Source organism: Mugil cephalus, chromosome 1 (assembly GCF_022458985.1).
Source record: "Mugil cephalus isolate CIBA_MC_2020 chromosome 1, CIBA_Mcephalus_1.1, whole genome shotgun sequence".
Lineage (NCBI taxonomy): Eukaryota > Metazoa > Chordata > Actinopteri > Mugiliformes > Mugilidae > Mugil > Mugil cephalus.
The window spans coordinates 16,165,061-16,189,037 of NC_061770.1; the positions used below are offsets into that span (position 1 = coordinate 16,165,061).

Consider the following 23,977-nt stretch of genomic DNA (forward strand, 5'->3'; position numbering starts at 1 on the left):
GTTTTATTTTCAGCCACTGAATTAACATAAAGCATGTACGACTGCAAAACTCCAAGGGCAGAGACGTGTACTTATGATGATCTACATGCGCAAAGCATTTCATCCAGATTTCATCACGATGGTCCGGTCAGACAGAGCGAGACAGACAGAAGAGGCTCAGCTGAATTCATAATCTCCATCTCTCCCCCCCTCCTCTCTATCTCTTTCTCCCAAACGCACGCATGCACACGAGGTTGAAACTCAATGCATCAGCGGCATTTGCATAAAAATAACATTATTCTACATTGCCATCCTTTCCTCTAGCCAGATATTGACGAGTTTTTTTTTTCTTTTTTTTTTCGATTGGACCGTTTTTCAGACCACAATTGGGTCACCCAGAGCCGTTCACTCCCCCTCTTTAAATCTATGCAATGTTTTGATATGTGTGTGCAAGTGTTCAGCCAGATGGGCTGTGAGTTCCAGAGAGCTCAAGGACAGTTTGGGGAGTGACTCAGTCAGCAGAGTGCCCGAGCGAGCCAACACACACACTGTGAATTCACCAGTAACGGGAATAATGTGGCCTGCTGGGAGCTGGAGATTTTTGGATAGGGTTTCCTCCACTAACAGAGAGAGAGAGAGAGAGAGAGAAGATCAGATTTAATAGAATTTTGTTGATCCACTAGTGTACGCTAGGCCCCAAGTATGTTTCCTGGTTGACCAACCTCAGCTCTACATAAACTAATATCAGTTTGTGTCTATTGTATAAACTTAATACTTTCATGAGTATAAAAAATTTCATGAGGCTGTATGGGGGAGGGTTGCAGATGGGGGAGAACTGAGGTGGAGGGGGTGAGTGATTTGGGGGAGAGGGGAGGGGGAGGTGTGGGAGAACACAGGCTGCTGATGCATGCTCTGCATTCCTCAGGTGTTGTCAGCATAGCTTGCTCAGTAATTACCTCGCTGTGAAAACATGCACAAAAGCCACACTTTACCAGCTAAAGGAAAGCCGTTGAGGAGATTCTCAGAGACAGATGGGAGTGCATTTACATCTACGTTTAGGCATAGTAGGAGCTCGACTGATTATTTCCAAAAGGTTAAGTGTAATGTGAACGCATACAGTGTGGATACAGATTCAGAGTGTAGCTGTGTGAGAGTCAGCGGCTTCTTTTATATGCAGCAATCCATCTTCTCTGTAGGATATGGGCAGGTTGGGTAGTGATCGGAGCCAAGCGTACTTTGGCATGCAAATCTATGGGCGTGATACAGATGTACAATTGCAAACACGGCGGGGAGCCTCACGCAGATTTTTCTCTAGGTTTGCAGGATGCAGACTCTCACCGTCCCCTCTCTGCACGCCAAATTTCATTTTTAATTTTTTACGGTCAGATGTCTTCGCTCTCATCACTGACACCAGCACACTGTCACAGAAAAAGCAGGTTCTCCCCGTCTGGGAAAGCTTCGCCCCCCCCCCCCCCCCCCCCCCCCCCTCTTCTCCCTCCTTTGCCCTGCTCTGTCTCCTTGGCTTGCTTTGCTAAGGGCTGAGGGATTGTGTGCAGATGTGCCTGGAGAGAGGCCAGCCCCTCTGCCCTGGGAGAACATGTGGTCTGGGAGTGTTTACGCTGGCACTCTTTCAAGCTGTCTCCCACACAGCATGCTGGCGTCTCTCTTGGATGACAATGCTCGACCCTCCTCCCACAAAAGGGGGCATTCTCAGGTTGAGGTGACACCGGCAATTATATGTTGGTTCACAAACAGGAAGCCCACATTTAGACTAACAACAACAAACAAAATGAAAGAAATTTACAGGAGCCCAGTCATGCTTTTGGTGAATCTGAAGGGGGCATTTTTGAGATATGTGGAATGAAAGTCAGGCTGCAAAATAACATCCAAATGTACTATTTCCCCCCCATCTTTTTTTTTCTGTTCTTTTTTTTTTTTTGTCTTGGACTGAAATGTGCTTGGATTAAAGTGAAATCCAGACACTTCAGGCATGTTTTTCACAGATTCTCCACATACTTCACATTCTCTCCCGTGATTTGGGCTCTGGATAAACATCTGTAAACTGGAAACCCCTGAAAGGACCGTTTATTCTTAACACTAGTGACAGTGAAATTGCTGTCACTTTGTGAAGAGTAAAACACACACCTGCTGTTGTTTTTTTTGTATCCATGATTAAATACCAGGAGGAAACAGACTACCTTAAAGCATACGTTTGCAGAGAGAGTCAACTATCCGCCTTGGCAGGGGCAAACTTTAGTGTTTTCAAACAAATGCTTCTCATGATCAGAGATTTCTCGAAGTTTCACGTGAAATTTACAAGATGTTGCATCATATAGTTGGATTCTTTTAGTTCAATTAGCAAAATGAGTCGCTATCATGCATGTCTCTGTAACGTAAGTATTCAGTGCCCCCTACAGGTTCAGACAGTTTATTATAACTACCCTGTCATCTATTCAACATCTCATAATCTCTAAGGGATAATTTAACAAAGATTGCATCTGGTTTGTACAAAGCTACACTCTGTGGCATTAATGTGTTTGCATTGGGGGAGTTAACTTATGGCAAATCTTTAGTTTTCACCGAATCATAAATCTTGATATGAGACATTCATATATTCCTATAAGGGGTGACTAGTTCATACATTTTTCATGTGGATTGTTTTTTTTATGTTTTTGTTTTTTTTTCAGTTTTCATATCCCTAACAAAACAAATAGCCCAGCTAAACTGTAAATGACAGGAAACGGATTTCTCTCATGTCTATTGGTGACTAACTCATGGAGGTTGCACTGCATCTGACCTCAGATTACACGTTTATTTATTTTGTGGTCATTAATCTTCTGTCGGGCAAGTACGAGCGATATAATACAGTTTCCTACTTGTGTACTTTCTGTGTACCAAAAACATTTAACAGCGTCTATTGGCTGTGACATATTTTGGTTTACCACGAGGGGGCGCGATTTAGCGAAGAATGCAAAAGGTTGAAGACCTCCACGGCGTTTGCTTCACTGTCCCACTTTGTTCTTTCCCATTGTTGAACTATAACGCAGATGCAATTTAAATGAGATAAAAAAAAATCCGTGCAGGCCCAGTGATTTATTGTCATCACAATTCATGAATTTCAGAATAATTGTTGGTTATGGTTGTGAAATGGCCTTTTTCATCACAGACATTATTCTCACTAACTAAATAAGCTCTATTAGCGTTTATTTACATTCATTTTGTTTTTCGAAATAAAATATCCGGATAGTGGAGAAATTATTGAGCCAACATGGCCGATCCCAGGCCGCCAGTTGCAGCTCCACCTCCACACGTTTTGGTGAAAAAGCTCATGAAATAGGAGAGAGGGAGGTGTGTCTGGGCATGCGCAGATTGGGACTCCGTCGCTCGGTTATCCCTTTTTCTTTTTTTTTTTTTTTTTGGAGTCGGGTGTTACGTCACGCTCGTCCACGGCGCTGGGGCTTGAGAGGTTGACCATCCACTCATGCAGCTGCAAGCACGGGGAGACGTAGGCACTCCGACGGAATAAAACGCTTTTACTCTTTTTAAATATTTTGCCTTAGAAAAAAAACAACAAAAAAAAACAAAAGTTTGGCACGGAATGAGCTGAACGGAGCCGGCGGGCTGCAGGGTTTATTCTGTACAACTGCACGATTGTGGTGGCATGGTGTGGTGAAACGGAGGCAGAGAGGTTACATTGTGCATCATGTTTGAATGCCGATAATCAATTAGAAATATACATGAGTGTGCTGCTGCATTGTCTATAGCCTCGTCTGGCTGTAGCAAGTCTCTCCCTTTTTTTTCTTTTTTTTTTCTTTTAATTTTCTATCGCAGAAGCCCTTGAGAAGCGGCCACCGTGCGGGGCTGAGGGTGCAACCAAACAAGACAATCGCACCCGGACCACTGAGAGGGTTCGGATGAGGTGGCTGATCGGGCTGTTCGCTTTGAGAAATCCGGCCAACTTTTCACCTATTCCTTTCTAACGGCGGTGCCGTCGGGCATTGCTCGGGAGATGGCGATGAGGTTGCTCTACTTGGGATGTATACTCTTCTTGGGGATCGCGTCTCCTAACGATGTAACCGTAGGTAAGAAGCCTGTTGTGTTGTGTTGTCTTGCATTGTGATACTCGAGGAGGCATGAGCACTTTTTCCCCCTGCAAAGCATCCGTGCATAGGCCTGCTGCGTTCAGGAGAGTTGGTGCCGACACCGCAGATAGGCAGATAGGTTGCCTCCACAATCACGCCACGGCAGAGAGGCTCCTCACAGGGAGGGATCGATCAGTAGGGAAGCCTTTTACCGGAGAAAGTAGCGCACAGACGAGCGGTGCGCTGATTGTCTTGGCCTAAAAATCCGTCTGCATTTTTTTTTCTTGGTTTTTGTTTTTTTGTTTCTAGCTGTGCCCCTCTCTGAGCAGACAGAGCGGGCCTCCCTGTGAGGAGAGCAGACAGTGAGGTTAGTCACTGTTGCAATATTCAGCAGGTAAACAGGCTCCACTTGAGCGACCTATTTGCGAGAGACGACATCATTTCTGATTGCGACAAAAAAAAAGAAACATGCCAGTGTCCCCTTCTCGATTTCCCACCCAAAAAAAAAACAACTCCTCACTGTTTTCTGTAAAGGCTACAGCTGATAGCCAGCGTTCAACACGAGAGCACGCTGGTTTCCTAGCCACACAAATAAATAAATAAATGAATAAAAATCGCAGCATCACGCACGACTTTCGTATCCAAACCCATATCGGTTTTCATGTTTGTTTTCGGGCACTTGGCGCATATGAAAACAACAGTTGTGTCTGCCTGCTCTTAATGGCGCGGCTTGTCCCGACGTGCAGCCTTCAGTAGCTGCTTGGGAATCCCAGTTTATTAGTGACAGCCAGGTACTACTGTGTGATAGTGAGGCGAGCAGTCGAGCATTTATCCTCTTACGTCCCGGGAGCTCCTTAATACTCCCCGAATCCCTGATAGTAATAATAAGGTATCAAACGCACCATTGCTCCACTGACATTGCCTTGCAGACCTGTTGATGGTTGCTGTTTATTTTTCTTATTTTTGCTGGAGCCCCTGAAAGTAACAAAGTAGGTGCAAAATGTGTATCTTTCAACTTATCTATTTAGGCACAATCTATATTTACTTGAAGTTCACTCAAGGCTGGTGATATCAGTCACAATAAAGCTCTAACCTGACCGGATTGTAGGTAAATATTTATAATATCAACTTGTTCTCTGAGAATACATTTCTGCTAAATGATAAAGGGCCACAAAGAAATCTTGCTGCGCAAGCCAGCTCCTGCTATTTATGCCTCAACGAAAGTCGAGGCCTGGCTCCATGTTAGGAGACCTTATATAAGTTTCATTAGACTTTGATGGAGGCTGTTCAGACGGAAGGCCATGGCTGAGGTTACAGGAGTAGGCTAGCTCCTCCCCCTCCTCTCTCCTCCATCAGTATGTAACATCTGGACACAGGGAGACCATTAATCCAACTTAGATGTGACTGAAAGGACGGGAGGCGGGCGGGGAGGGAGGGTGAGGGGCCGAATAGCTGTGGAGGGGGGGAGGTGAGGGAGGGTGAAGCAAAAATAAACTTTACAGTCTTGGATAGCCCAAAGTTGACAAATGGTTACATCACAGGCAGTCTGAGATGGAAGCTATCGGCTATATGTGCGTTATGTCATTATTAACAGTTGATTTAGCAGCCTCCCGATAGAGTGGCATTGTGGGGGGAAATGAGGGACACCAGCCCTTAGAGCAACCTTTTAATCCTCTCTGGATTGGAGACAGGAAGGTCAAACATTAACAGTTAATTAACTGGATAGATGCCTCTTGTAATGAGCTCCAGTGTTGATTAGAGCTTGTTGCTGAGGCTCTTTAGGTCTGTCATCCTTCAGAGTGACTAAATCTGGTGCAGCGCGAAACTCTGAACCTTCTGCTGGAGAGTCCGCGGGGGAATATCAAGACAGAATCAACGTTTGGTTGTTGAGGCCGTAACCAACAATGATTTTCATTAGTGTTTGATCAGTTATTAGTTTGAAGAAACCCCAAATTTTAAACTGGAACACAACATCCCAAACTTATCTCTATGCAGTTTATAGTAAAAGTGCAAGAAGGAAAACCAGTGAATGATTTGAGAAACTGGAACATCTAATGTCAGTCATTCCCAAAATTGTTTCAGTATTAAAACGCTAAAAGTTCCAGCTGCTTAATTATTTTTCTTGTCTTATGTGAACTTTGTTGGCATTGAACAATTGAAGTAACATAAAACTGCTCTTGGATTTTATTTTTTTTGACAGCTCACAGTCCTAGAATTTATCTGGCAAAATGAAAATAATCGTTAGTAGAAAATCGACTATTGTAGGTGCTGATTAATTATTGTTAATAATTAACTAAATATTTGAGTAGTTATTTCAGCTCTAATCGTCACTGCAGTCAGTGTAAAACTAGTTAAACTGGTTCTTATTTCAAAGTGATTTCTAGACTTCTTTTTCTGGGTTTGAACTCTTTTCATGCAGCTAATTCATACAAAGTAAATAGATATTTCTGAGTTTACAAGTACAATCTCAATGTCCTTTAGCGGCTGAAGAGTCCCGTTAGTGAAATGTTTAAATGTGGGTCAGAGGCTAAAGAGGTTGAATTCCTGAGGAGTCTACACTCTGTTTGCCTGACCCTTTTAATAGGACCCTTTCCTCAGAACTGTCACTGGAAACATCTGCTGGAAAAATTCAGCGTCCCTCATACAAATTTAACAGATAATAGAACTCAGATTGCTCCCTTCAGCTCTTCCAAGTGGAGGTCACTGGGGAGCCATTATTGTGACTCGGCACACCTGAGGATATCTATTGACTGTAAACTTATCAGGTAACGCAGTTAATCCCCACATTGACTTTCTGCCGTTCAGAGTCTTCCGGCAAAGGAGCACAGGATTAATAAAAATAACATATTTCCAGCGGAGCACAGCCAGATTGTCCAGTCTCGATACATTCTTTGGCCGCTGCTTGATATTTTATATAAAGCTTATGTGCAGGTGTTTTGCATTTTCCTCTTCTGGGCCGAGCAGAAATACTTCCAAAATGATGATAGCAGACATTATTCTTGACTGTGCTTAGAGAATAGATCCGCCTTTTATTCCTCCGCTTCCTGCACGGCATTGCAATCAAGTGCGACTGGAAAGTCAAACCAGATTAACGCAGACGTCTTGGGCGTTTGTTGCCCACGTACTGACTGAAGGCGCAAGACTGCAGTGTTTGTTGACTGTGAATGGCAGGGGTGTACTGTAATTGGTGTTTTATGCTAGCTACATCACTATTTATCCTGCTCAGCTCCTAAGACCCCCCCCAACACACACACACACACACACCAAAAATGGATGCAATGGACTTAACAAAACAGGAAGTGTGGTTTGTGTGATTCACTCAGTCTGTGTGAGAATTTCTGCTTTTTGTCCTGTATGATTTTGCCACAAATCGTGCTCGGCGGAGTGAATACCAGTTTTACGACTTCTGTTTTATTTAATGGTGACCTCCTCACTGAAAACTCCAAGCTGATCCCCTAGCTTTTCAGTTTCATTTACTTGTTTCTTTTTTTGTGTGTGTGCGCGTGTGTGTTTATGTGCCTTGTCGGCTTGACCAGCTCTTGCCCCGTGTACTCTCGGGTATGGCCGATGCTGCCAGCTTCACGCTTGACCGGAGAATCGAATGATCTCGGGGACCCTTGGCTGCGTACACACCCGGTCAGAGTGAAGGATCTGTGTTGAGAGAAGGTTTCAATTTCATGGACTGCTTCAACGTGTCGAAGCTGTTCATTTCAATTAAAGTGCGATTTCTTTCTTTTTTTTCTTCTTTTTTTGGATTGTAGCAAACCTTTATGGAAAGTCGTCGGCGTGAACATCTGGGACGTAGCATCGCGCAGCATGTCCCCATCTAGATAATTATGGGACTTTGAAAGATAGTCAAAGATTGAGAAAGTAGGATATCAATCATCACGTGATATGCGATATAAGTTTTGTTGCCAGAGGCTTGCCCTTTTCTCTGGATATATCTTTAAAATCTCTTGTCAGATGGACGGGCTATTTCTGTATCGCATCTGTTATGTCAATATCCAGCTCTGATGTCCTCAAAGTCTGTAAACTAAAAGCACTGCATTTTCCTTAAATACCGCTTTGTGTAACCAGTTGGCTGTACTCCGTGACTCTCAAATGCACGACAGAGATTGAAGGCCGCCTGCATTTTCTGCAAACAGCTGTCCATTATGAGAGTTACCTCATCCTTGCTGGCATTGTAGCACCAGCAAGGATGGCGCTTCAATGCCAGCAAGGATGAGGTAACTATTCTCGCTGGTGTTGTAGCACCAACAATTTTTTTTCTAAAGAAAAAAAAAAGGAAAAAGGTCTAAAGAACATTCATAAAAAGTTGAGATGTTTTAAGTTTCGCGTGGTGCAGTTCCACTGCAGAGCAAAGAGGTCATCTCTTAAGATGCGAAGGGGAATGACAAATCATTTTTGTATTGTTTATGAGTCATCCCAAGCAATTACTGAGCCTGTAACATCCTTCCCTCCTCTCCATGTAGAATGTAGCGAAGGATACGTACAGATCCAGACGCATTAAATCACGGAACCCATTGTCCTTCAACTGAGGTAAATCGTCTTGTTTAAGACGATAGTGACTTCTCCTTCCTGCCTTTTCCTGGTGCTTTCAGAGGACAGAGTCGAGCAAAGATTTACAAGCATCTGAGTTGCAGTGAATGCCTCAATTTATGTGGTCCAGCCTTCATTTTGTGGCTCCCATATTCTGTTTTCATAACGGCTGAATCTGGGTTGGCTTTTCCTCTGTGGTCGCGCAGAGCTGTGCTATGCAGAGACTGCAGGCTGGGTGTGGAAGAACTCCGTGAGCCTATTTACATTTATCTTTATGTCCATCAATCACACTCGCTCAGTGTATGGCTGCATTCACTGCATTGCATTTTACTGCCCTGGACCGTGACGTCCTGCAGAGCCTCATCAGGTTACCTCCGAGGTCAAAGCTGTACCCCATTGTTGTGCAATGGCTGAAAAACAAGGCTGGAGAAGCTCCCAACTCTTCTCTATCTTCTGCTCTTTATGCATGTTCAGTCCCTTTGAAGATGTCTATTGTTGATTAGAACTTGAATGGCCTGCAGGCACCTCACGTGCACTGCAAGCTGGTTAAAGTGCTCCAGTGCCTTGCCTTGCTGTGACTTGGCTTGCATAAAGTGGTTGTTTCCACCATGTGTACTGCACAGTGTGGTCATTGAAGAAGTTTTAATGGCTACAACAGTGGCCAGGGCGGCGGCTTACATGAAAATATCACACTTTTATCCATCCTTAAAGTAGGGAGTGTCTTCATCTTTCGACACTGCTTCACTTAAAATGCTCCGGCTTTGAGAAAAAAAAAAGAGTCTGCATTCCCTCTGAATAATTAATACGGTGCTAAAATTCAGGCTCCTCTCTGACTTCATTCTCTACCCCTCCGGTCCATGTTTAATTTTAATTGTTACTTATATTGTAAGGATTCTTGCTTTGAAATCCTGCTAAACCGAGCACACAGAAATCACTTCAAACTTGACCTCAGCGTTCTAATTACACCCTGAAGTCTGCTTGCTGCTTTTTTTTTTTTTTTTTTTCACCCACTGAAACACTGTAGGAGACCTGATCTCCACAATGGAGAACCAGAAGCGGAAGTGGCGGGTGATCAGGAACGGTCTTGGTTTCTCATGTCGCTGTCATTGCACTCGGTGAGGCCGAGACCCGGAGTCCCGTTGATTTACGCGTTCAAGTCATTTCGCGCTCCCATTTGCGCCATTATGTTTTAGCAGCATTTAATAGAATCCGCGCTCCGATGCTCAGTCTATCCACAAGGGGACGGGACGGGTTAAATGCTTGGATGCGTTCAGCGTTGGAGGCATGCTTGTGAAACAAAAGTAAATTTCTTGCATCAAATTACCTGTGAACATTCCAGCGTGGAGACTGTGTTGCCAGTATCATGATGGCGTGTGACGTTTTTTGGAGCAGCAAGTGTGACGCGCTCCAAATCTCCGGCCAAATCAAACTTGCAAAGAGAAACGGGCAACATGTATGTATCTTTCCCTTGACTTTACAGGAAAAGCTGTTTGCCGTCTTTAAAATGTAGCTTGTTCATCTGTAACAGATTGTCTTTTTGAGGCAAAGCCGTACACATGAAACCAATTAGAAGGTGCTGGAATGTGCTGCATGGATCTGGAGTTGATCTGTAGAGCACGGATGGCCATATTGAGTCAGACAGATTTTGGGGCGGGGGTGGAGGGGGGGGGGGGGTCAGTGTTGTGTCCCAGCTGGTGATGGTGTCTGGAGGCCTCCATCACTTGGCTGCCAAATTGGTGCCAGAACACTATTTACTCACCACACCGTCCTGTTCCATCCCACAGAGTTCCTTCCGACCTTTAAGAATGCTTTAAGTTTTTTTTTTTTTTTTTTTGGGATTACGTAAAAGCACTTGAAAGCCCTTTTCTTTAAGAGCCAGGCTTTGTGTACATTTATGCATCTGCTCATTCATTCGTGTTTAATTCCCGCTATGCACGGCGCTTGGGGGCAATTCAGTGTGTACTGTTTAGACAGTGCAGAGCTCTGGCGGCCCTGCATAAGGAAATACAGTGTGTGCTCCGAACAACTGGCAGTGTGCACAAAGTCAAGCCAAGTCAGTCGACTGGAACCGGGGCATGCACATACCAGGAAGTAAGTCTGTGATTTGTAGCATTATGTGTGTGTCAGCCCAGGATTTAAACATTTGTGTAGGGAATAACAGCCGTTCTTAGCCCCTCTATAAGTAGATCTTTTTGCAAACATATAGTGTTCACGAGTTTCCTTTTCTCAAAGTATGATCTGAAAGTGCACCGTACACAACAAAACATTAATTCAAGGAGAAGCTCTGTAATGAAATACTCACGGTCTGGAAAAAAATATCTTATCCGACTTCTGTTCTTCTTTTTATGGGCCGTCTCAAGGACTTCCTCATCGTTCATATTTAATGTCTTTGCCACATTGCTTTCCCATAAAGCTATTTTAACTGCAAAATATTATAAGCGCATCCTCTTAACATCAGAGATGCACATTCCACGTGCATGGTGTATGTAATTTCTCCCCAGAAATAGAAACTTGTTTTGCTATCGAGCTCACTAAGTTACCCTAACTGAGTGAAACTGTGAAATTCAAAACTCCCAAGGGTTACAACTAAGGCTGTGAAAGTTTTGCTTCATGTTTGTCTTGCATTCGTTTTAATAGATATCCACAGGATATATATATATATGTGTGTGTGTGTGTTTTTTTTTTTGTTTGTTTTTTGACTTGTATTCGTGTGGATTTGACAGGCGTTTCATGGTTGTGATCTTTTTAAAGAGATCACGCAAAGTGAAGTTATTTTTGAAAATGTGATATCGCTCTCATTTTGCGCTTGGTATATTTTACCATTCAGCTGTGGCAGGAAGTGCTTCAGTTGGAATGGTATTATCAGGAGGGGGCGAACACACTGGGCTTATACGGGTTCATGTAAGTAGAGAGTGTACCTTGTTTCAATGGGACCGGTGTTTGCTGTTGGGTCGATCCCAGGAGACTAAATGGAAGCCTTTCTGATTCCTTTTGTAGGTAAAGTGGATACAAATGGTTTTAACGTCTTTGGACCCCCCCAAAGTCAGCATTTTGGCAGTAGCTTTGGAACAAACAGTGACTTTGCAGGCTGAATTAACAATTCTCATCTCTGTTTGAGGTATTTCAGTGGGCTTTGAAAGAGGACTGCTGATGGGGAGGGCTGTCAGTCTTTCCCCCCAGCCTCCAACCCCTCCTCAGCCGCAACCTCCAATTAGCCTCAGAGGTTCCCCCTCTCTGTGGTCGTTTCATGCTGGTGCGTAAAGCGATGATAAAATTAGAACCCGCAATGTTTTATTTCCAGTTTTATGCCCACTCATAGGGAACAACTGGTTCAACCCAGCTGCCTCGTGCAGGAACCGGAGAAAGGAATGTCTTCAGATAGCAGAGGGCTCAGTGCTTTCACGTATTTCAGCTCAGGGCCCGGTCAGTTTAGCCGTTTTTGTTGCCGTTTAGGCGGATTAAATGGCAACATATAAGCACAGGCAAATCTGGTTTATTTACTTCCAGCCCGAATGTACCAGTGCATTGGTAAGCTGAAAGGAAGCACGACTAACAAGCTGGCCTCGCGCCATGGCTAGCTTCCCTCTCAGTCCTTCACCAAGGGGTTGGGTGTGTGCGTGTTGTCTTAACTAAGTCAGCGGCCTCTGTCTGTTCCTATACGGCTCTCCATCTCACAGTTTACATCCTGTGACGCCCTTATGACGTGCAGTGTGATGTCTCAGAGCTGAGTTTACGTCTCATTCTGTTGATTCATTTGAGTTTTTGCGAGCGTCCTGCCTCTGAGCAGAAGTCTAGGACTATAGCTCTGCATACTTAAACCTAGCACTCAGTCTCTCTCTTTCTTAATCTCCTCAAGTATCAAGGTGCTATTCATATAATGGGGAGTCTGTGATTTGATCCCCACCCCCAAACCCCTCAGCTTCTAATTCCATCTACAAAACATGACACTCAGAGTTCTTATTGTTTGACTCGCACATGCACTTCACTGTCACAGGAAAAAAAAAAAAAAGGGGGCCGGGGTCTAAACCCTTTAGTCTGACGGCCAAACAGAACGTGATTGCAATGATACACTAGCTCGGTGCTCTCTTGTGATTTCAGTCACATCCCGGCCCTCTTGCGGTGCACCCCTCCGCCGCCCACCCCAAACACCTCCCTGCCTGCCAAGTACACAGGGAGGCAAGTCATCCAGGGCAAGCGAGGGCTCTGTGTCTGCGGAGAATCACAATGAGATCTTCTGTGCTGTCCTTTCCAGAGCATTGCTGCACAACAGTACAGTAACAACAGCCTCCTCCTTGAAATAGCTGTTGCGGTCTATTTTTTTTCTCCCCCCATTGTGTGTGACATTTTTCACCGCGAGCATAAAGAAACCATTTCCCGTGTATATCTTTGACAGTGTATTTTTATTTATTTTTTTCTGCGGGCCGAAAGAAAGTCTTATTATAGGATTTCATTTTAATCTGAAGGATTACATAGTCGATGATTATAATTATTGCACCCAGTATTTTAATAGTTCGCTTTAAAGAGTCTATTAAACAGCGTTATGAAAACCTACGCCCCTGGTGATGTTGTCGACGACTTTAGCTATTCTTAGACGAATAGAATTAAAGAGACGCTGCCTGAAGCTTTAAAAACAACTTGTTTATCCTATGAAAATGAATAAAGAAATAGCTTTTCAGTGCTTTGAGCAGGTTAATTCGTGTTCGTTTTTTCCTTTTTGTAATTTGGGGGAAACGACCGAAAAACATACCTTTTTTGAATTTGCGAGATATCCTTTGCTGGCACAGAAATTTGGTGCGTGGAGGTAGAGCTCCTTTCAACCTTTCAAGTTAAAGCCTGTCAGCAGTGTGAGACTGCTGATGGGTCATGAGCGTTGCTGTGGTGCTGCTAGCCTGTGGTACACCTCAACAATCTGTGCTGACTTGCTGCCCAGAACTATCGCGCTCTGCAGTTTCCCATGGCTCAGATGGTGATTGAATGCCCAGTTATGTCTCAGCCGTGACACATGAAAGGGCCTCTGTGGTGGGAGTTGAAAACACCTTAAGAGTAATAAAAAAAAAAATAAAAAAAAAAAAAAGCAGAAAGAAATTAGATGTCCGTAAGAAGAAGGGGGGGGCGACAAACAAGCCCGGAACTACAAGGCACCACTGTTGGTTGTAAACTTGTAGAGGAGTGCCTGTGGGCCTTTTGATACAAAAACATCATTGTAAACTTCTGTTGACCCTTACACGTTGCTTCGCCCCACCAAGTTAAGATCTATGCTGCTTGAAGTTGGAATTTTCCAATCTACATTCTAGGAGTGCTAAAAATGAGAAACACTACAAACCGCTTCATGACAGTATTTCTTAAATCGGCAGCCGGAAAATTGAATATCCTCCTCTCAGATGCGTTTGTCATTTAAAAGCTTTTCCAGCGGCTGCTTTTGCTTTTCTTGATGACACATCAGCTTTACCCTGTTTTTTTTTTTTTTTTTTTCTTTTCTTTATTATTATTCAGGTCCCAAACCTGATGACCATCCCAAGACTTGTAGCTCTAAGCAGTTCGTGTGCAAGGACCAGGTGACCTGCATTTCCAAAGGTTGGCGCTGCGACGGGGAGAAGGACTGTCCAGATGGCTCGGACGAATCACCAGATATCTGTAAGTGTGCCTTCGTGAATAGCTGCTAAAACGGTCTCTCAGCAGGCCCGTGTCCTCAGCTCTTATCTTCCTTCCAAGCTGTTTTCCCACCGATGAGGATTTTTCCACTGGTTTCACTCAGCTTTCTTTTCTTGAGATATTTTTGCATACGTTGAACCTTTTTTTTTTTTCTTAAAAAAACTCTTTTTTTATATTCTTTGCCGTCGCAGTGTTATTCCTGCACACAATGTTATAAGACCTCATAATGACTACCTCTAAATGGCTTTGAAGAGACAACAAGAGACACAATGTTCAGACAGTTTAATTTGGGCCTTAATAAGGAGGAAGGTTATGGCCTTTCTACGAAGGAGGCTGCTCAACTGAATTATGGCTCTTATTATGCGGCCTTGTTTAGTCTCAACATTAAGGGATGTTTCTGCTCTCGTCTGTCGGGACAAGTCTCCCTGGTACTGCACAGATCCCCAGTCTTGTCTCGAGCACTCACATCTGTCAGCCTCTCCATCCGCAAACTCTCCCCTGGTAAAAGCATTTCTCTCTGTTTATATCCAGGCGCTAATGGTGATTTTTACCATCTGCATGGGCCACACCTTACATCTGCCATGCCACAAGCATTCTCACCATAGTCTGGCAGGCAGAGACAGGCAGCTGACACCCAGCATTAAGGGAGTTGTTATTGCGGGGGAAACACAATTAAGCATTAACACGTAGCACAGGGGATTTGTAAATAAGCAGAATAGCTGTGGGTAATAGGGCGCATTACGATGCTGTGGCCAGCGCTGAAGTGGAGAAGGTGAAATGCGTTGCGCATGTGACGCCCCCATCTTTACCAAGTATCCAATCTTTGAAATGATTCGATTTGAAGCTGAAGCTAAAATACATAAGCTGCAGCAGAACAGAAAATATTATCTCATTTTACTTCCTGTATCACTACCTTGTTGTTTATAGACTTGTCTGATGGCCTAGCCTTTTTTTAAAAAAAAAAGTCTACAGTACATTTTTCTAAAATTAATGCGGTACGGATTTTTCAGACGGGAGGAAAATGTTCAATTTACTTTTGTAAATGGCAGCAATCACAAGCAATTGTAAGACTTGAGCAGTTTTCTGGAAGTGTGCCCCACATAATTCTTTCAAGCAAGCCGCAGTCATTCAATTTCTGCCCTTTTCTGCTCAGCAAATGAACTGAGTTTTCCACAGCACTTATGTAATTTGGTGACACAGACAATGGTGTGATTCATCTTCAGCGGGAAGGGATGAAGAGCAGCGTTTCACCGGAGCATCAAGATATGTTCTGCTCTATTACACACTTCCCATTGGGCCCCACTCTCTTATTTACGTTCAGCTACGGCTTCTGCAGTCACGTTGGGTTTTTAGGCAGCCATTATAAATATGTGTAAATATCTGAGCCGTCTCCCTCAACGGCACCATGTGTTTGCGAGCTCACTCGGAGGCTAGGCGCCTTTTAAGTGTCACAATGAAAGGCAGCCAGACTGTGATTTTATCCTCAGCCGTTTAACTGATCCATCTATTAAATCTGAGTAGTGTTTAGAATGGAGGGCTGCAGATAAAGTTGAGAGAGCAAACAGGCCTGAGCCAGCGCAGACGGAGACTGGAGAGCTTGGAGGAGTAGGACTCTGGAGGTTATTTAAAATCCTCCTCTGACTCAGAGAAATGGAAAAGTCTTTTTCTCTTCATCGCGACTTTTCCATGCGCTGGATGAAACGGTTTGCAGGTCATCAGCCCAGTTACTCCCCTACTGGAAAGCATCACGAGATATCTGATGAACATGCTGTAAACTGAGCTCTGTGGAAACAGCAGATTAAAAAGCATTTCATTTTGAGTGTGTCATCCGTTCAGACATCGCAACCTTTATCGGGTTGCGTTGTCAAAGTTTACAAAAGGAGTCTGGCTTTCAATTTTAAACTTGTGTTTATTGCAATCGGAGAAATTCCTTGCTCTCTAACATTTTGTTCCGACACGTCCCTGGACCACAGTCTGATTTTGTGTTGATGGGAAATGGAGTGGTGCCTGCTACTATAATTACGACATTATCTCCAGTTTGAGTTAATTACAAGGTTCAGACGGGGTTTACAAGGATTACTCACAGGGATATTGAAAAGGCAGAAAGATTTTCCCCCTATTGTCTTGCTGGTTTTTCACCAGTTCATCTGCATTCTTGTCCTGGTGTGGTAATGCCCCGTACTCCGGCTCGTCACGCACGTGGCCAATGGAGATTTGTGTCTCCAATAGATCTGCGTGTCCTTTGAAAATAAGACTCTGCCTGTATTGATCCTTTCGTCCTAAAGTTAATTACGTAACTTTGTTTTTCATACAGTGACAACCACCTGTTCTGTTTACGACGATCGTGAATTCACTTGCTGTCAAAATGGTGGGTGTTGTAAGTGTGCCTCTTTGTCTGGTGTGGATCTTTGATCTGCGGCTCTAGTATCCATGCTGGAAGTAAGTGTACTCTTCAGTATCACACTGTCTGGAGGCCTAATTGCCTGTCGTTTCCAAACCATTCATCTAGGCTGTAATTATGCTGAGGAGCTAAAGACAGAGTTCTGCCACAGTATCGGGGCTGTAACGTTGCATCTCAGGAGGCGCTGACATGCTACGGTGGAGATTTCAGGGAGTCAGTGTTACGTGTTTGCATCCTCAGGCCTGTGGGCTTATTTATTAGAGGGGTACTGGAGCAGTAGTAATTGGGTGGTCCATTCGTGAATGCGTGTTTTTACACATGCATCTGCATGAGTTGTCATCGTAAAAAGGGGTGGGTGGGGTTCTGGACAGCCGCCAGGCCGTCGTAGCCCTCAGACCCCCAGTTTGCATCTGCCTCTTATAGCCCCCAGTGCACGCTCAGATAGCCATCAGCCGTCTGCCTGTGCAGACTTCTGTCTGCAGGTGTGACCCTGTCGTCCTCTCTCGGGGACTGCACTGACTCCCCCTCACTGGATGGCTTCAGTTGGTTTCAGACAAACCATCTCGCCCTCAATTACATAAAGGCTTAAGGCTCAGGAAGTGGCTGACATGTTTCCTCGGGGCAGGAGTTTATACTCTGTGTGTCTCAACGACGGTGTCCTGTGCAGGACTGCTGCCTTTTTTTTGTGCTCCTATAGGTAGTTGTGGTATGTTGGCCAAGTGTTATCTCAGTCTAGCAAGATTAAGAGGTGGATAAGGGTAGGTGTTTTTTTTTTTTTTATAGCATGGCTTTAATTACAGAAGGTAAGCAGACAGTACAGGCGTCTGCAAAGCACTGATGGAGTCTGGACCAAAGAAATGTGGATTAGTGCTTCTCGGTTGTTACTTTTGTGCACGTGTGCAGTGTCTTTTCACCATCCAGATCACTTTATGGCTGAGCACATAAAACATTCTTTCTTGACTGGTTTGTCCACACAGGTTAGTATGAAAGCCAAAACCAAACAAATTACATGTTACACATCTGTCTCAATACTAAATGCCACGTAGGTAGGATTTTTTTTTTTTTTACCACCTTATAGCTCTTTATGTATCTGCTTTATAGTTATGCACAAAGTGGAAAATAATAGTTACAAATAACTGGCTAAAAGTTTTGGAGGCTGTTCTGAGCGTAGACTAATAAAATAATGAAATAACTTTGAAGCCATTCCAGCAACGTCGTTTCTCATGATGCCGTTGTTAAAATTAAAAAGTGCTGTGTCACAACTTTGATCCCAGTTCACGTCTTTCTCTCTCGACGCTGTTGCTGTAAAAAACGAACAAACAAACAAAAAAAAAAGGCTGTCAAGTCTGTATGCAATTATGATTCTTGCGTGAACTGCATTCATTGCGGTTGAGCCGGCGAATGGGAACAGATGTCTGAGTAAGCCTAGCATGTAAGCACTTTCTCCGTCATGAGAAGCGCTTGCTATGAAGGAATCCCTTTCAACATCAGAAAAGTCCGTGCAGCAATTGTCGGCCCCTAATTCACTGTTAAACTTTTTTTAGCCCCCTGATTTAGCATGAAAATGTCGACGGGAGGACTACTGAGCGGCGGGGGGGTGAAATGCATCTCAGTCATGCAAATACCCTTCCTTTCTTTTCCCATGCAGTGCAGGGAGAGAAAATGAGCTGGCAGTTAACACTTGTAAATAACAAGCCACTTCCCCTCATCATCATTTTCTGGTAGAGATAGTGCATATTGTATACAGTAGACACGCGGATATTGATTTGTTTTCGTAGTTGATGCTGGAAAGTAATTTTGAGGGGATATGCATTGGAATGCGGCTTCATAATGAAACCGAGGGACCCTTGCCTGAAGAGACTACAGATATTTAATGTAGCAAAAGCCAAATCTGGACCCGCAAAACTACATGCACGACTGTTATCATAAAATGCTCAGGTTTAGTGCAACACACCAGAAAAAGACAACAGCAGGAGATCCTATGGCAAAAAGTGCAGTCCATCGCACAACCGTAGCGTGTCCCTTGGCACGTGCATGTGCATGCCTTTGCCTAGGGGCTGATTTGGTAGCGAGGTATGATGGGAAGATTGAGTTATCATCCCCACGCAGCTGCAGGAGGTTGTAGGCCCCCACAACAAGCTTATCTTCCCATCTCCCACCCCTGAGCCCCCTTTGGACACTGGCCAGCCTGGTCCTTTGCCTTGCTCATCTGACTGTCATGGCTCAGCAGCCTCTCCGGGACGACCAGGCAGAGCCGACTGCAGAGGTGGTGGGATGGGATGGAGAGATGTGGAGAAGGAATGATTCAACAGGGGAAAAAAAAACCTTTGTATCAGAGAAAATGAGCAGATTAACACTGGGGCTGAGGAGGAAAATGGAAATTGCTTTGTAAAGCCCTGATCCTCTTTCTATAGACTCGGCCTTTTACAGTAGGGGGTGGTCCTTTCAGCGCCTATAATCAGTCATGTAGCTGTAGTCGCGGGGGGCACCAGGCAGGGGCAAGAGAGGGTCTGTAGTGGCAGTGGTTGACACACTGCTTCCATAGAGGAAGGAGCAAAGCCCTGTAAATCCCTCTGGTCTGCGGCCCTGAGCCCTCCTCAGCTTCACCAGCCTATCAACAGACCACAAACACAGGGCTTTCTCACGCCACACAGGCACCACTTCCCTTTCTCTGCTGTCTCCTCCACACCCTGTCTCCTTCCCTCTATCTTCCATTCCTCCCCACGTTCCCTCCTCTTGCCCTCCGCCGGCCAGAAAAGTTAGACTCAAGTCATCGCTGTCCCTTGTTCCTCTTATCCATCTTATCCGTCCAACTTTTCCTCTTGCATGTCATGGTTTGTTACGCTGTCTCTTGCTTTGTGTGTATTTTTACTTGGGGGGAAATGCTGTTTTGCAGGGACTCTCCGGATTGTACGCCACACTCTGTTGGTCTGCTGCTGCATATTGACCATATTTAAATGTTTGGACCTCCGGCGGTGTAGACAGCTTGAAAGATGGCTGTGCAATGTTAGCAGCTCGTTAACACCATGGCTCTAATTAGATTAAATTAAGGATTAAGGTGTCAGTGGCAGAATTTTATCTAACTATATGTGACCATGATTTCCTAAATTATGGTCGGCATTGCTAAATCCGCCTGTTTCTAAGAGTTTCTCTTGATATTGTGATACAGCAGCAACGTTTTATTCCTTCAGTGTGCAACTTTGACATTATCCTTGTCAGAATCTTGATATGCTTGTAACTTTATAGCATTATGGCATCAGATTATCAGATTATTGTAAGTTTAAAGCGAGCACACCAGTCCCCCTACCCCTTGTAGGACTGTTGCTCGCTAGGGTTTGGCACAACCATGTGCTTGCTTTGCATGCTGCTGTAAAGTGTGATTCCAGAATGGGGAGAGTCAGTCAGTGGCCAGGCCTGCCTGTCACCCCGCACGACGTATTAATTCGAGTTGACAGCAGACTTTATGGGAGTCAGTCAGAGGCTGCTATGGAACCCAAAGAGCAGGAAGAAACACAGGCTTTTATTCTCAGGACAAAGGATCGACAGGGGATCTAAATTTAAGGTCATTGCATAAGTGCGGGGACTGAGGGATGGGGGGATGGTTGCATGCAGAGCTTGAGGTGTTGGAGGGAAGAGCACGTTGGCAGAGACGTCGCAGCCTTGATGTGTGGCATCCATTGCACGGAACTTGAAGGAATGCAGCTCATGCAAGAGAAATCCGTGCTCTGTGCTTGACTGTGACACAGTCAGTGATGCATTACTTACAACTCCACACTGTTCTCAAGGGAAATGTGTTATATTGTCTTTGCACAAAGTCATATTTCACTCCAGAGCCTGCATGCTGCAGCGAGAGTTTCAATAAAGCAGAGTATGCGCTCTGTATTACTCATAGTAGACTCATACTCATAGTTTCTAATATTTTAATTATGAAGAACCCCAGCGCTCATTTCTTTTAGATGTGATTTATAGAGACTGAGAGAGATGAAGCAGCAGACTGCAGAAAGGTTTTCACAATTAAGATCCCTAAGGACCCAGCGAGGATATGCTAATATCGCTGTTAGCTGACACAGTTTAGCGCAATGATATAATTACCCTCACTCTGCCCTCTAATAGGTTTGAAGGTTGTAATTGTAGCACTTTTTCCTTTGTCTGGTATCTACTGAGCCGCATGGTTCTTGCATTCTTCTCATTCATTGTGCTATTATCTTCAAAGCTACCAAGCTCACTCAAGAACCATCCAATCCCAAGCGGCGTAATAATAATGATGATGCTAAAAATAGTAAATAAAATAAAATATCGACATGATAGGAAATGTAACCACTGGTTGCTAGATCTTTTTGATCTTTTTGTCTGCAAATCCTACCTTAATTTGTTGTGAACATTTACAAATGTTAGAGTTGTCTTTATTTCCAAACTCAATAATTTGCAATCTGCATCACATGAAAATGTTTGTGGAGCCTAATCTACAGCAGTTAATGCACCAACATGTGCAGCCTAGATTCGGATCAGTTGCTGCAAAACAAAAGTAATGTTATTCTTGTTATTCCCATGTTATTCTTTTTCGCAATTTGTGCCTGAAGGTACGTATTAGAGTTGAAGCTGATCAGAAACAGCTATTGCTGTGAAAAAGCGATACGATGGCAGCTGACTGCTTTTCCATTAACTAAAGTGCGTATAAAAACAAGAAGTTCGCTTTAATAAAATAGCAATAGCCCCAAGACTCACCATTTACACAGTAAAGTACAAACAAGCTAAAGACTGCTGTTGTAATGGTAAGAATTTATCATCCTGGATCACAACCTGAAAAAGTTGTTTTTAATTCTTTTCCATGTTAAGAGACCTTGATTGGGGAATATGACATCGATACAACCAGGGGCTTTTTTTTTTCATATTCATATTCCACTTGTGGTATTCACATCCTCTTAACTGGATATTTTCAATCCATGATGTTTTCAGAAATGGCAGATGTTAAGTTACATTGTAATTTAGCCGCACTAAATGAATCTGTGTGATTTGGATCAAATCACCTTGTTCAACTTGTTTTCACCCCATTCACTTTTCACAGCCTGAAAAGTGAATGGTGAAACCACGAGTATTCACTTAGTTGCAATGTGAAACCTCGTGGCTAGATGGCCCAGTGCGATAGATTTCGTGCCATCTAGCCGAGAGCTTAGACCCTGCGGGTTATCTTTGAACCAGGAAAGGATGTGGAGAGATTCCGCTCTAGTATCAAGCAACCTACATCCTTCTTTGGCTCCAAGGATACTATTTGGTTGAGACACTGGAGCTTGAAAAGGAACCAGTAATTTTTTGAAGATGAACTGATTAAAGCTATTTCTAAGAAAAAGGAGTACAAGAGATCAAACCACCGCAAAATGACTAGCAGCGCTCCGTGCAAGACACCATCTTATGTTGTCTTCCTGAATGCATTCTAACCACAGCAGGGTTATCACCACACTGTCTTAAAGCAATCCAAGACAGAGACATATGAGACCGAAGAAGACATTTGTGTATGTGACTGAAAGAGCACATAAGTCCCGCTGCATCCTTTGATATCAGCACAGTTATATTTGGCTTTCGCCAATGATGACGCAGAACTGCCTGCTGCCAGCATAAGGGACTCTTATTGAAATGCGCTGCCAACCATTTCCTAAATTGGAACAGGGTTTGACTCTATTGTCCCTCCCGCAAAGTTATTTAATCCTCCATATTGTCCTTTCCATTTAGTTGCTGCTGCTGGTCCCTATTCAGCTCCAGCCAAGATATCGCTGTGTTGTGGGACACAAACAATTCTGTCTGGTTGTTGTGTATTGCTGGCAGTTTCCAAAAACGCATTCAGCTCACTGGCCTGGCCAGGCCTACAGAAAGGTAGGAGTGGGTGTAGGAGAAGAGCTCGTCGTGGGAAGGATAGAAAGTAGAGATTGGCTAGTTGTCGTGATTGCATGCACCCTGTGGGCTTATATGACAAAGACGCAATTTGCTGCAGTGGGTGTCATTCACTTGACGTTTATTATCTTTTTATATTCTCCTCAAAACCATCCACAAATACTATATTAAATTTCCACTGAACATGGCAGTTTATTCATGGTACTCCAGTTTATGTAGAAATCCCCATGTTGGCAGTTTATTGAATGTAAATCAGGCAGGCTTAGAGGCTGAGGCTGTAGAATGGCTGCTAATATGTTAGCATCCCCCAGATGCTTCTCTCCTTTTCCCCTAAGCCAGATGTATTAGAAGCTAATTCTCTATTCAAATGTGGCACATTTCCCACGCAGGCTCCTACGGTGGGAGCATTATGAGTGCTCATGTCAGTTTAAGGCACTTCTTTTTACAGAGTTAGACGATACTGTGTGTTCTGTGTGTGGCTGCTAATCTCGCGGAAGGATGGAGAAGACTCGGATGGAATGCTTTTTGGTTTTCCACATGGAAGGTCGACATGCTGATAAATGTTGTTTCCAGTTGTGCACATTTTCAACAATTTTAGAACTAAGTACGCCGATCAGACGCCGATCAGACATAACATTATGACCACCTTCCTAACATTGTGTAGGTCTCCCTTGTGCCTCCAAACCAGTTGTGGCTCATCAGAGAATGGACATGGGCCTTCTGAGGGTGTCCTGTGGTGTCTGGCAACAGGATATTGTTAGTGGGGGCCTTTGGGTTCTATTGGTTGAGGGAAGGGGGGCTCTGTGGATCAGGCTGGTTCCAGTGCATCCTCCAAATACTTGATCAGCTCGTGATCTAGGGAATTTGGAGGCCAGGTCAGCAGCCTGTGCTGTTTTTCGTTGTTCGTTGTTCCTTGTTCCGTTTTTGTGTGTGTGTACGTCAGGCAGCATCCTGCGGGGTATGGCTGCTGACATCAAGAGGCGTCATTGCTATGGGGTGGGGCTGCCCGATCTGGTCTAGGTGGGTGGTACATGTCCACAAGTAACATCCACACGAGCGCCAGGTCCAAAGGTTTCCCAGCAGAACACTGAATTGTCAGTCTTCACCCGTCAGTGGTCATAATGTTATGTCTGATCGGCTTATATCTGTTTGTCTTGAATGAGAGAGATGTAAATTCACTTTCTTTAAGACTTAATTTCCTACTTCTAAACTGAGTTTTCATGTAACAACAATATAACTTTATGTCACAGCCAAGTCAATATAATTTACAGTTAAAAAAAAAAAGCAGCATGGCACCTTTTATACTGTTACTTTCAGTTCAGATAAGAATAAACTGCACCCAAAAATGCAGAAGTGAGGGCCAGATGAACTGCAGTTTGCCTGCAACAGCTGCTTAATATTCAGAGACTTTGTTTATGCGATGTTCAGACGGAGACTT

General features: G+C 44.0%; 1 protein-coding gene across 4 annotated transcripts in view; it reads left to right on the top strand.

Moving 5' to 3' along the window:
• The first annotated feature begins 3,426 nt into the window (after positions 1-3,426).
• Positions 3,427-23,977, top strand: part of lrp1ab (low density lipoprotein receptor-related protein 1Ab) — a 79,070-nt gene continuing 58,519 nt past the window's right edge. For all 4 annotated transcript variants that reach the window (XM_047590540.1, XM_047590557.1, XM_047590549.1 and 1 more), the window contains exons 1-2: positions 3,427-4,061; positions 14,094-14,234. In XM_047590540.1, the coding sequence (XP_047446496.1) occupies positions 3,989-4,061; positions 14,094-14,234 (214 nt within the window). In that variant the 5' untranslated portion in view covers positions 3,427-3,988. The remainder of the gene's footprint in view (positions 4,062-14,093; positions 14,235-23,977) is intronic.